Source organism: Podarcis pityusensis (genome assembly GCF_964106645.2).
Source record: "Podarcis pityusensis genome assembly, chromosome: 3".
In the NCBI taxonomy this organism is placed as follows: domain Eukaryota; kingdom Metazoa; phylum Chordata; class Lepidosauria; order Squamata; family Lacertidae; genus Podarcis; species Podarcis pityusensis.
In genome coordinates, this window is record NC_138026.1 from 61546029 (window position 1) to 61560228 (window position 14200).

Genomic DNA, 14200 nt, shown 5'->3' on the forward strand with positions numbered 1-14200 from the left:
TTAAAAACAAAACAAAGACAAAGCAGGGCAAAAACAAAACAGACAGGACCTTTCTGTAGCATAAAGATCATGGAGATATTATTTAGGTTTCCAAGAACAACTCAAAGAATAACATTTTGACAAGCCTAACACAGCATTCAACTAAGTGCTACTGAGAGTAGACCTATTAAACTTAATGAACATCACTATGCTAGGGCCATTAATTTCAGTGGGGCTACTCTGAGTAAAATTTAGTTGAATACAGTCGTACCTCTAGTTGCAAACAGGATCTGTTCTGGGGTGCCATTTGCACCCCAAAAAGCCCGCAACTAGAGCAGCGCTTCTGTGCAAGCGCAGAGTGCGTGCTATAGAGCGCTTCTGCGCATGTGTGAAGCACGCAGAACGCGTCTGCACATGCACGAAGCGTGCAGAACGCTTCTGCGCGTGTGACGAAACCCGGAAGTATACACTTCCGGGTTTGCTGTGTTCGCAAGCCGAAAAGACGCAACATGAACCTAACACAACACAAGGTATGACTGTACTATCCCTAGTGTGTTGCTCTCCCTCCCCCACCCCGAAGGAGGAGGCTACTTATTAAAGAACTGGGTAGTTTTTGGAAAGACATTTGGGCAGATTCAGTTCCTTCCAGAATTTTATATGTGTAAAGGCTGCATATATGTCCATGGTCTGAATATTTCATTTATACATTGTCCTTCATATAAAACCAAGCAGTTTACTATTTTATTTCTCTGAAAACCACAAATCACATTTCTTCCCCTTTATCTCAATAAAGAAACAATTTCACTAGAATTCCAGACTGGTGTAAGTCCAGAACTAAAAAGCCAGCTGGCACTTAGTAATTTCTGCTGGCACACTGATAAGCAAAGCAGATGGATCTGTATGGAACTGATTCCAAGTGGCCGGATGGGGGGGCAGCATCCAGACTAGAAAAAAAGAAAAAGGTAGAACAGCATATAGGAGCTGTCATTGTTCTGGCAGATGTCCGGAAGTAGGTAAAGAATGAAAACCTACTGGCAAGCATTTGTATGCCTGAAATGATCAGTTTCGCTAAATTCAGGTTGACTTCTTGGCTTAACTGTTCATGAGACTCAGGAGAAAGAAATTAGAAGCAGAGGCTATCTTTCATACAACAGTCATTCTAGCACAAGATCTCAGTGGAATTTCAAAGCTTGTTTTGCTCACCAGGGACATTGCTAACAAGACCCGGGGGCCCAAGTCTACATGAAATAAATTTGCAAATGCTAATTCAGACCATCTTTCAGGTAAAGGTAAAGGTAAAGGTACCCCTGACCGTTAGGTCCAATTGCGGACTACTCTGGGGTTGTGGCGCTCATCTCACTTTACTGGCCGAGGGAGCTGGCATTTGTCTGCAGACAGCTTCTGGGTCATGTGGCCAGCATGACTAAGTCACTTCTGGCAAACCAGAGCAGCGCACGGAAATGCCGTTTACCTTGCCGCCAGAGCGGTACCTATTTATCTACTTGCACTTTGATGTGCTTTTGAACTGCTAGGTGGGCAGGAGCTGGGACCGAACAACGGGCGCTAACACCATAGAGGGATTCAAACCACCAACCTTCTGATCAGCAAGCCCTAGGCTCAGTGGTTTGGACCACAGCGCCACCCATGTCTTTCAGGTTGAAAGAAGCAAATACTGGCTCTTGCCCAACTTCAAATACCATCTGGGGACATAATGGAACAGCTCAGAAAACGCACTTCACACCTTATTTCATGTTCCAAGATGCCCACCAAAAGATGATGGTCTCACATATTGCCTGAAGGAGAGAAAAAGTGCACATATGCAGTTGTACGACTGATGTGACACCGTTTACCTTGACATCTGACTTAGACTGGAATTATCCGACCTGCCTCTCTTGACTTTAAACCTAGCTAGAGCCAGCAGCTAAGGGTATGGTGGTGGTGAGCAAAGAACAAGTAGATTGTAGCAGAACATAAATGCACATGCACCCGGTAGTCTTCAGGACCTCTCATCTGTCAAAGTCTACACCTATCAATACTCTGCTAAAATATATTTAAATTCTTCTATGTTTTATCATTTGAATTGATATGACCTGCCAGCAGCTTGTGTTCTGTTCCTAATGGGACTGTTGTTGCATAGAATCTGCCTAGCTACAAGCATCTCGACCACATTGTATCCTACTGATCCATATGACGGGTTGGAAATTAATTATGACATTTGAAAGTGACATTTAGAATCTATCAACAATGCATACTATGGAAGAATAGACCAGCTGGCAACACAACTAGATTCTGCAGCTATCTGTATCATAACAGGACTTTAAAACACAATTCTCACTTAGATCCTGATGAAGGTTCTATTTTTGTATCACAGTCTAAATAAGGCAAGCATCAGCCATTGAGCCACACAAGAAGGCATTTGACTTGGAACAGGACCCATTTCTGCAGATAAAAACCCCTTATATCATCTGCAAAAAGGAGTTATCACAAGGACTGTTCCATGTCAAGCTTAGTTTTAAAAAGATGCTAGAGAGAAACACCACGGCAGCTTTTGGACTGTTGCTGAAAAACAGCCAGCATGGACTATAAAGCAGGTTCATGAACTTTATCAATAATACAGTTCAGTGTAGTTTTGGAAATGGAAACCCTTTTACTTTTTTTTACTGAGTCAGGAATTCCAACAGATGTACTGCCAGAGCAGATTAACTGAAATATGTTTGGTTTAACGGAATTTAGCTGATTTTGCCAATTTTGTCCTTCTGTGTGTGTGTGTGTGTGTGTGTGTGTGTACCTAAGAGGTTTACCTAAAAACAATAAAAATGCAACAACATTTAATAAAATTTACCGGGGGGAAAACCCTTTTAAAAAATGAAACAAAACGTTGCAAATAAAACAGAGGAGCATACAAACAAAACCATGAGAGTCAAGAGTTCGGGAAAGCTGGAGTAGGCAAGTACGTTTTTAAGAGATGCTTACTCTTCTTCCATCATTACATTCCCAAAGGCAACAGGAAATTAGTTGTCCACAGAACAGTTTACATGCAAATGGCATAACTCAACTACAGTGGTACCCTGGGTTACATATGCTTCAGGTTACAGACTCCGCTAACCCAGAAATAGTGCTTCAGGTTAAGAACTTTGCTTCAGGATGAGAACAGAAATCGTGCTCTGGCGGCACGGCAGCAGCAGGAGGCCCCATTAGCTAAAGTGGTGCTTCAGGTTAAGAACAGTTTCAGGTTAAGAACAGACCTCCGGAACGAATTAAGTACTTAACCCGAGGTACCACTATATATATATATATATGTTCTGCAAACTAACTGACTTTGATGTACATGTGAGAACCAAGCATGCAGCCAGGACTCTGCCACATGGCTAAGAAGAAATTCACCTTTTTGGTTATCAGAGTTCCTGCTGTTTCCAAAATAGCTCTTTGTACCACTATCACAATCTTTCAAATGTAACATCTCTTCATCTCTGTTCAAACATAGAGGGCCCCCCCCCCAGGTTTATCACAGAGTGCTGTCCATTTGAGACTAAAACTGTCAAGCATTATTCAATAGATTCCAATGAAAGCAACTGCTTACACACTGGCCACCTTTTTGGCCAAAATGTATTCAAGTGAAGAGAAAGTGGCAGCCAATAGCAGATTCCTTTTTCAAATCACATCACACAGGAAGACACTCCTCTAGAATTATCTGCAACAGAATTGTTAGGTTGGTCCTGCTCAGAACAATTTAAGAAGGATATTGACAAGCCCAAACATGATGATCAAGGGTCTAGAAACCAAACCTTATGAGGAAAGGTTGAGAGAGTTGGCTATGTTTAGCCTGGAAAAGAGGAGACTGAGAGGAGATATGATGGCCTTCTTCAAATATCTAAAGGGCTGTCACAAAGGAAGATGGAGCAAGTTTGTCTTCTCCTGTTCCGGAGGATAGGACTTGAACTAACAGATTCAAGTTACAAGAAAGGAAATTCTGACTAAATATCAGAAAGAGCTTTCTGACAATAAGAGCTGGCAGCAGAACAGAATCCCTCGGAAGGTGGTGGACTCTCCTTCATTGGATATTTTTAAGTAGAGGTTGGGTGGTCATCTGTCATGGATGCTTTAGTTGAGATTCTTGCATAGCAAGATGCAAGCATAGCAACATATATGACCCTGGGATCCCTTCCAACTCTACAGTTCTGTGATTCTATGAAATGACTTGGACAGAAAGCCATAAATAGTTTTGTGGGTATTTTCTTTTTCAAAATCTATTTCAGTTAACAGCAAAAGGGTCAGGCATAGGCCTTTCTTTTCTGTCTTTCAGCTTGCAAAATGTAGAGATAAGCAGGCATGACTGAAGCAATTGCGATTTATCATCCACAAGTGTACTAAGATTACATCCCCGTAGAAATCCAAATTAGCTCAAGACAAATGGAGATAATCACATTGAGCGCTCCCCAGTGACAGCCTGTTAACAAATATCATTTGTAATGCCTGTTTCAGCTTCATGCCACTGGAAAGCCTATTGGATTCCCTGAGTCATGCTGATAGCATCTTTTCAACCACTTTCCTTGAATTTTCTCCTTTAGATAATGGTGAGAGAATAAGATAAAGGATGTGCTTAAATATGGTAATGTATTATACTTTCAACTTGGATTTCCAAGGTGTTCCTTCTCTTCTCTAATCTTTGGATTTTTTTTATTTTAAGCATTCAATCAGCTTGTCTGCGACGCTGAACAAGGGATGAAAATCACACAGCAGCTGTGTTGTTGAAACAAAACAAATGCATGCACATTTAAACCAACACATTCTAAATATTCTTTGTAGAAAAAGGAACAGTAGACAGGAGCTAGAAATGCACTGCATACAAGACTAAACAAAACCGTGCCATTTCTCTTGACAGAAGTAAGAGCCTCAAGTAAGCTGCTACAACTAGCAGCTTATCCCATTCTACCACTAGGGTCCAACATCTTACTGAGGTTTTCCTCAAAGATCATTTCAGACCACAGATGCTCTTTTCATGTATAACTAGTTTGTGCAATACTGCTCTGCTTACTTGAGACTCCTAGCCATTCTCTCCAAGCATGTACTTTTGTAAGCAACTATTATCATGTGAGGTGAGAGAATACAGAGCACAGACATTTCCACTTAGGAAATTTTTCCATACTATAATTATGCAGAAGCGGATGACTGTGAACAAGCAGAGGTTACAGCAAAGCAAACTGGAGGCACTATGAACTGGGAGGTTATCTCCTGTACACGACAGTTTACAGCTAGTCCTAGATGGAGTGGCACTCCATTTTAAAGACCAGTCCCGCTCTCTTGAACGTCGCATGAGGACCAGAACACATTTTCTCAGCTTTGTCTGGTACATTAACGGCAGTCTTTTCTGAAGAAACCTCCATGTGGCTCTATGTGGGGCTGTCTTTGAAGATGACTTTGAAACTTCATCTGGTTCAAAATGCACCTGTCAGAGTCCTGACAAGGGCATGTCATTTGGACCATGTAACACCATTATTATACCAGTGCCCTCTTGAGCCCAATTCAAAATGTTAATTTTATAAACTAAACAGTTTTTGAAGGGCCACCTGTATCCATATTATCTGGTTCACAAGTTAATTTTAGCAACCAAGGCCAACTTAGGGAAGTGAGTTTGCCAGGAATGACACAGGAGACCTTTTCTATGGTGGTCCCATGGCTCTAGAACCCATTAACAAAAGGTGAAAAAGGTGAAAAATGAGCATAATATTTTAGCTGCAGTTCATTCATTTTCAGCTTTGGATTCTTGTTATAAAAAAAAGTGTGCCTAGACATTCCGTTATTGCGCCCATAACTTCGGTTTAAGGTGCCATTTAGCACCTAGCTTTCAAATCTCAGTTTCTAATACTGTGCACGTCACAACTATTGAATCTAGTTAATTTTTTTTCTTACATACTTCACAGCCAGCAGAATGCTTTTGGACTAAATGCACAACTATAGTTCAATAGATTCCATTTCTCAGCATGGAACCAGCAACTATTATGTATAAATATATTCTTTAAGATTTTCATTGCATAGGACTCCTTGCAATTCTTCAGAAGAGCATTTGAAAGACAGACATTTTCCAAAGCCAAGTGCATATGAACTGTGAATGGCTTCAAATAGTTAAAAACCATAAAGAATAAATGGGTATAGCTACCAGCGCTAGCAAACAGTATTGATTTTATTTTCTCCCTTGGAAACAAGGCAGCCTAGCTTAACCATGCTGCCTCTTGCCTATCTTTTATTTCATTATTCTGAATTGATATAAATTTCACATCTCAGCATCAACATAAATCCAGGGCTAAAACTGTTACTCATATTAAATGGTCCCCTTTTGCTTAACAGGCCATTAATTGAACATATGATTAATACATAAAACAAGTAATCTTCTCAGCAGAAATTAACCACCAGCGAGGGATGACCCATATTTCTCATCAACATATTGATCCAATGAATCATAGGAAAAACAAAGCCTGAGCAATAAGATGTTATTCTCTGTATAAGATTAGGGAAACATGTAGGAAGGTCTGCTGATTTATCTTTTAATTTGTTTATTTTACATGCTAACCAGATGTCTTCTGGGATTTAATTCAAACACTTAAAGCATTGCTTCCTAAGCTATGTCTGGAACCAGGACAGTATAGAAACGCATCTCCAACCTTAGTCTACAAAACCAATGCGCCAATAAGCTGGGATAACTAATGAATCACCACAGAAACTGGGGCCCTTCAGCAACAAAAGCAATGGTATATATGAACGCACTGATGATGGAGAATCAATATTTACTGAAAACAAAAGAGCCTGCAAATTTTACATATATAGGTCTGAAACCGACCTCTGGTGCATTTTTATTAAATGGGAAATTGCAGCAAATTTAAAATTAAAACCTTATGCAAGCAGGAACAAGCATAAAAGCTAGCTATTAACTTGTATTTTACACTGTTTCTATGGTTATTGATTAGCCATCTTGCCTCAAAGGGAAGCTGTCATTGGCAACCTCTCCCCCTCTATGTGGCCCAATTGAACATACCTCCGTATCACCCAAAACATATGGTTTAAAATAAAAAAACCCAAAGGTTAAATGCAATTATACTTTTTATGAGTTATTGGATTAACCTAGCTTGAGTTATTTTTACTAATATATTTCAAACATTTTTGAGAAGAAAGGACAGAAGCAGTATGCACTCTGACAAATACATATTTACTGACCTAATATATTTGTTCAGCACTTTACACCTGAACTCTAAAATAAGAATATTTCAAAGTCAAAAGTTTAAACTGCTTTGTTTGATTCCACATGTTCCATATATCAGAGATTGTCCTGAAACTTGTAATCAGCTGGATGGGTTCAATCTCATTTCTAGGATGGCTCTTCAGGCTTTCTTTTCCAGCCTCCTCTTCAGCTACAGTTGGAACTTGTGATGATATTATTGTGTCTGGCTGAAACCAACTAGAGCTGCACGTTGCATAAATAAGTTTTATGGAGACCACATTACAGCAGGAAGAGTATAATCATCTGAAACACTGGTGTGATATTTTCTTCCCTCTTTGACTTGTTTAGTTCCTTGATAAAAGTACAAAAGTCACAGGGATGCGAAAGCAGGCAGACGCAAGCAGGCACATAGTTTTACTGCTAAAGAAAAAAATCTGTAATGATATGGTGTGTTATTATTGTCAACTTCCTACCTCTTAGTACCGACTTCAGGTTCAGCTTGGCTTGGCGGTGCAGATCCTCTACACAGGGTGGCCTTGAGGTGGGTAGAAACACATTCTCTTGTTGATGCCAGGGTGCAGTGTAATGGACTGTCCATCTGCTCTCTTCATCTAGATTGGAGACAGCTGTAAATAAGAGAGAGTCAAATTAGAAAGGAATGCTGCTATTAACCTGAAGTTATGCTCTACAACAGGAGTGGGGGAGAATTTTGCTCTGTCGGATCAGATATCAGCCCCCTCCCCATGGCCTATCTTTAGCAGATGGGTAGGATAACACACCTGTCAATCATCTGATGTCATAATGAGGAGAGGTGATTGACAGGCGGGCTCTCCTACCCCGCCTGTCAAAGGTTGTCTGTTGTTGGGGGGGGGGAGAGAAGAATAAGTGACTTCAAAGCACCACACAAGGATTGCAAATAACCCTGCTCATCAACAGGCTTTGATTCCTCGTTCAGCTATGGGCAGAAACTTTAGTGCTTTATTTTTCTGCAGAAAATTTTACATTACGTAAGTTCATTAGTAACAATGAATGGGTGTCAACTGCAGATTCATTATTAGGCAGTTTCCAAGTTTTTAGCTTTGTATCTCACATACAAGAAAAATAAACATGAAAATTAAGATCACTCTCTGAAGCATCAGGAAAAAATCATGGGGCAACTTACTCTAATTTCACGTCAAAGTTTTCCAGAAACAATTCCATTTCTAATTTTCTCTGAAAGCTTTTATCACTGGATAAAAGACACTGGACCATACTGAAAGCTCTACAAAATATAAAGATCTCAGCATGACACATAGTAGGACTTCCAATGCTGAATTCATGGGAGGGAGGATCACATGGGAGACAGTGGTCCTTCAGATAGCCTGATCCCAATCCATTTAGGGATGTGTAGATGAGAACCAGAACTCTGAACTTTATTGTAATCAGAAACAAACTAGAAGCCAGTGCAGATGGAAGAGAAGTGGAATGAAATGATCTGTAAAGTAATAAATCATATTATAATTGCTTTTTGCACCAACTGAAGTTTCTGAATACAGTGGTACCTCAGGTTACAGACGCTTCAGGTTACAGACTCCGCTAACCAAGAAATAGTACCTCAGGTTAAGAACTTTGCTTCAGGATGAGAACAGAAATCGTGCTGTGATGGCATGGCGGCAGCGGGAGGCTCCATTAGCTAAAGTGGTGCCTCAGGTTAAGAACAGACCTCCGGAACGAATTAAGTTCTTAACCCGAGGTACTACTGTAATTTCCAAAGCCCATTTAGACTTTGTTAACAGTAATCCAATTTTTATAACAACAGCATAGCAATGACACTTCAGTTCAGGTCAGCCCAACTTTTCATACCAAGTAGGCCACAAGAGTTCTTCAACAGGGAACCCATGGACCATACGCTGCCTTGTATCATGGGGGTGGGGGAGGCCAAAATTTGATGCCCAGTTCCACTCATTGCACTGCCTTCCCTAAGCAAGTTAAAAGGTGCCAGGCTCTGGGAAGGAGGTGCGTGGCTCTCCTGCCCACCAGTGGAGAAGCAGCAGTGGCAGCTTCTGGCGCGATCTTGCCCACACCTCACAATATCTTGCTGTGCATTGCCACATGACCCAAGGAAGGGATGCTTTGGTGGAAGCAGGGTAGGGTTACACTTTCCTGTTTCACCTCAGGTGGCGAAATGGGAAACATCACCCCAGATAATTACTATAGGTTTTGTTTCTTATCTGTATAATGGGTTCTTACTTGTGGCCTGCTTATACAAAAAAGGTGTATAGTGGGTAACTGTATGATAAAGGTATGAGGAAAGACTTAGAAGAGAAACGAAAAGGATGCTGCTAATACTGTAATTTGAGGAGAAAATTAATTAACTGGGGCATTTTGAGTACCACACTGAGAAAAGTGCAGTGTGGTACTCAAAATGCCCCAGTTAATTAATTTAAATAGGTCTCCCACTTAGTTGGAATACCACCCGCAATTTCTAAATCTAAATGCAGTAAGTAACCTGGGTTGAATTCCTAATGTTGCATTATTATATTTATATAGCAAACTGCAAAAACAGAACAGTGGCATTTTTGCTGCCTTCAGATGACATTTGGGTTTCTTGTAGAAGTTCTTCCTTTCTACCCTCATATTGTCCCATACCACCTAACAGAAATACCTGGAAATACCTGTGCCAAATTAAAGCACACATATGCTTACATCACCATGGTCATTTTTTAGTAGCATTTTGCCTTTTTCTGTGGTGGCCATAAAGGAAAGTGATAAGTGTGTCAAGGAGGGGAGATCTGTATTATCCCCCAGGCAGTATTTGGCCTTCAGCCCACATGTTGTTCTCTTTGCTCTTAGCTCTCCCAAGCACAAACCTTACATCTTTGCTCCCCCACCCCAAGCACTTGTTAAGTTTATGTGAACTTACCTAAGACCGTAGTCACTACCTCACTCCCTTGCCTGATTTTCATTGCCTCTTAGTTGCTCATTACTGAGACCATATCCCTTTATTGCCCTGAATTAAGAGATTTTTCAACTTTATTATTTGCCTTGTTAAAACAGCACTACCTCTGCAAAGTCCAAACTGCTCAAAAAAACCAGCAATGCCCTCAACATTTAGATATCAGGTAAGGGGGACTTAACCACATGTAGGATGTCTCAAGATGAGAGGCACTTGCGAGACTGAGTCAATGTCTCCTGCTATTGCACACAATGGTCACAGAACATGCTTCTACACAATAAGAGTTCTGTATGCTAAAGAAGTATGCAGGTAAATACAAAAACATTTTATAATGGGGGGGAAATCATTGCCTTTTGCCACAGTGAGCCAACTGTATGTACTAGTTCTTATGTATTATTTATGCCTGCTATATACATGCTATATCTAAGTACAAGTCCCTCCTTTATGAAGAGCATGAACATGACATTGTTGCCCTTGGAACTCATCAAGCACATCCTCAGCAGGATGCGCTTGAGGAACTCTTATGGGCACCTACATTCATTACACTGAAAATGATCAGGAACATTTCATGCGGTAAGGTAGATAATGCTGACATGATACAGGACTGTCTTTGCTGTCCTTCCTAATCAGAGGTCAAAGTCTAAAGATAATGAACAGAAAATGCAATCGTTCTCAGCCTTCCAGAAAAAATTAAAGCTGTATTAAACTACTGCCAGGGATGAAATAACTTACAGGGAAGGTGACAGATGCTACATGCAGAATTATCTTGAGCCCCACCCTCACCCCCGCCAAATAAGTACCTAGGACTCTAGGCTCCTAACCCCAAATTTTGTTTTGGGCAAGAGGAAGAGTATCGTTGTTAACAGAAAATATGCATGCAGACTGGTAGCAACTTAAAGAAAGATCAGCTTGCTGTTCAAAACTGTTCCAATAATCATTCTGGGTGTTTGTAGAAAAAATGTTTTGTTGCAAGTTTGCGCCAGTGCAATAAAGCAAAGGATTCAGACAGAGGTTTCTGCCTGTAGCTGGCTCTGAATGTCCACAATAGTTGGTGGAGCTGAGGGCTCAACAAGATTTTAGCTGGATAAACATTACAGCACACAAATCTACTACCTGCATCAAGTTACCTAAAAAAAAGCTTTAAGCTCTGCAATGATTTTATTGCATGAAAGGGGCCCCTACTTTTCTCAGGAAGACCAAAGAAAATTAGCAGACTCAGGATTCAAAAGTTTACAACAACAAAAAGTGCAGGTGCTCAGCAGTTTCCTTTAAAGAAACTGCTTCTACACCCTCCAAAGTATGGCAAAGTAAAAATGCTATGCAATTCAATAAATTAAAGCACATTACTTAAAATTTGTGCAACATGATTTAGCTTTTCTGCAAAATATCTAAACAGATTTAAAAGCCACATTTACTTACTCTTTTTCTTGAAAAATTTGATTAACGATTTGAGCTTTGTATTGATAAACACCACCATTTCAGAAAAGCCTGCTGTGTTCCTGCAGTTTGGATCCCATAGAAAGCAAGGGTACAATGCAAGAAACTAATTTCCAGAGCTTCCCCAACAGTCCTTGCAACCCCTACTAACTTTCTGCCTCCTGCTTCCACCCCTCCCCCCTTTTGTTTCTTCTTTAAGAGCAAGCTCAGAGTTGCAGGGAACGTCCTAGCGATTAGAAACCATTAACAGTCCTTGAACCTGAAAGCTTCCTTCTGAAACATAATGCGGGTGTCTGCAACAGCCAGTTACAACATAGAGAGTGCGCGGGGGGGGGGGGGAGCCAATCTTTGTTCATGTTTGCATGGAAGCAAGATGGAGATTTCTGCTTCAGCATTCATTCATTCATTCATGCGTGCATGTCTCCCTCTCTGTCCCCTCCCCCTAGCAAATAATCAACAGTTTTCCCCCTCCCTTTCCTACCACGCCAGGTTGTACTCCACAAAGAAAGATGAGTAATTTTAAGTGATTTCCCTTGCCATTACTCTCAAAGGATCTTCAAAATCCTCCACAGGACACAATATGAAGTGGATGCTTTCATGGCCATGCTTTGTATAACCCTCTCCGAAGAATATACAGAATTTAACTTGCCTGGGAAAGTGAGACTTTCAACTATTGCTTTCCAAACCTGCCCCCCTCTTTCCCAACATTTATGCTTAGCAAGCTCTTAAGGACTGCATCTTAATTGTTCCCAACATGCAGGGACGGGGGTTTCCTTCACATCACCTTGCTTTTGAGTCATACATCTCTCCCCCCCCCCCTTTTCCCACCATTAACTACAAATTTGGTGGCAAAGAAGAAGGGTTACACACACCATCTTTCTTTCTTTCTTTCTTTCTTTCTTTCTTTCTTTCTTTCTTTCTTTCGCATGCTTTGTTAAAGCTAACTTAAAGGAAGCTACAAAAAAGTACTTTAATTACTAAGCCTATAAGGCTTAACACGTTACCTAGACGTGTAAGTAAAAAAAAAAAATCTCTTTCACGGGCTAGGCAAAGAGCCTTTGTAATGAAAACATCTATCTCCTTCCATTAGAAATGATTTACAATATTTGGAGAGAAAAATGCTAACTACAGCATCAATGTGCTCAGCAGGGCATGCCTGCAACAGAATGCTGAGGCTCAAGAAGTCAGTCTGCCCTTTCAAAGGAAGGCTAAGCAATGTCTTGGCTTGACATTGAAAGGAATTCTCACTTCTCCAAAGAAACCCCAACAGCAGGGGCCTGCCTGCCCAGTCTTTTCCAAAGGAGGCCACATAGGTTCAGATCTATGGAGTAGCACATGCAGAAGGAGGTGCTCTTGGGAAACATTCCCAGCCTCAGTGGATTTTTCAAAAATCACTGGTACACAGAACAAAAAATAAATGCATAAACCTTTTCTACAAGAGGACATCTAGGAGAAATAAAAATAGTTCTGTTTGACAATGTTGTGTGTTCTGAAGGGTCTGAAAATTGAACGCAGTTTTGGCATTTAATGTCACAAACTACTTTTAGCATAAATTAATGGGAAGTTAGCTTCAGGAAGTGCACTCCTCAAAACCCACTGACTACCAAGGAGTATAAAAATGCTAAGGTTGCAGTTATATACCTACTAACTGAGAGGACTCAATGGGGACTTTCATCTGAGTGGACATGTATAGGATTGCGACATAAAATTTCAAATCCAAGATCATTTGCACACATTTATTTGATTGCCTGGAAAGGATTTCATCTGGTTGAGCATCACTGTAGAAGTCAAACAATATAAAAGCACACAGATTCATTGGCCCCTGTCACTAGTCTATGCAGCACACAAAAACGGGAACTTCATGCAGGTCTGAATATGTTTTTACCTTAAATAAATGTAACATTCCATTAACTAAAAGACACGTATCAAAATATACAAAACAAACAGGATTATAATATTGTTAAACAGTAAATAATAGGTTCTAGTCAAACTTAAATGATATCAGTCAAAATAATGATAACAAACATATACAGTGGTACCTCGGGTTAAGTACTTAATTCGTTCCGGAGGTCTGTTCTTAACCTGAAACTGTTCTTAACCTGAAGCACCGCTTTAGCTAATGAGGCCTCCTGCTGCTGCCGCGCTGCTGCCGTGCGATTTCTGTTCTCATCCTGAAGCAAAGTTCTTAACCTGAAGCATTATTTCTGGGTTAGCGGAGTCTGTAACCTGAAGTGTATGTAACCTGAAGCGTATGTAACCCGAGGTACCACTGTATATAAAAACAGCTGTATTTGTCTTTCCTCATTTATACAGAAGATTACCATCTAATCTTTGGCATGCAACTCCCTCTGTGCTGAAGGAATACTTCATGAATAGTTTTTTCTATGCTGGTTTCAGAAGCACTATCATGAAGCAAGAAGACTAATATTTGCATTAAATGAGGCTGAATCGCCTATGCGCCTTGTTTGCTAAATCACAGGTAGAAGATTAAGAAAAAGAAGTGGTACACTTAAGCCACATTGTTCTAACAATGTGCTCTGAAGCAATGGACTTAGACCAGAGTTCAAATCCTTGACTTCTTAGTTGTAGGAACACACTTGTTGAATTGGGGGGCAATTCATCTCCATGTGCAATTT

General features: G+C 40.5%; 1 protein-coding gene across 9 annotated transcripts in view; it reads right to left on the reverse strand.

Moving 5' to 3' along the window:
• Nucleotides 1-14200, reverse strand: part of NHSL1 (NHS like 1) — a 148106-nt gene that overhangs the window by 31899 nt on the left and 102007 nt on the right. For 7 of the 9 annotated variants that reach the window (XM_080999472.1, XM_080999473.1, XM_080999475.1 and 4 more), the window contains one exon: nt 7666-7818. In XM_080999472.1, coding sequence (XP_080855598.1) covers nt 7666-7818 — 153 coding nt within the window. Of the gene's footprint in view, nt 1-7665; nt 7819-11546; nt 11774-14200 lie in introns of those variants that run through there. The other 2 variants (XM_080999477.1, XM_080999479.1) reach the window with 2 other exon arrangements.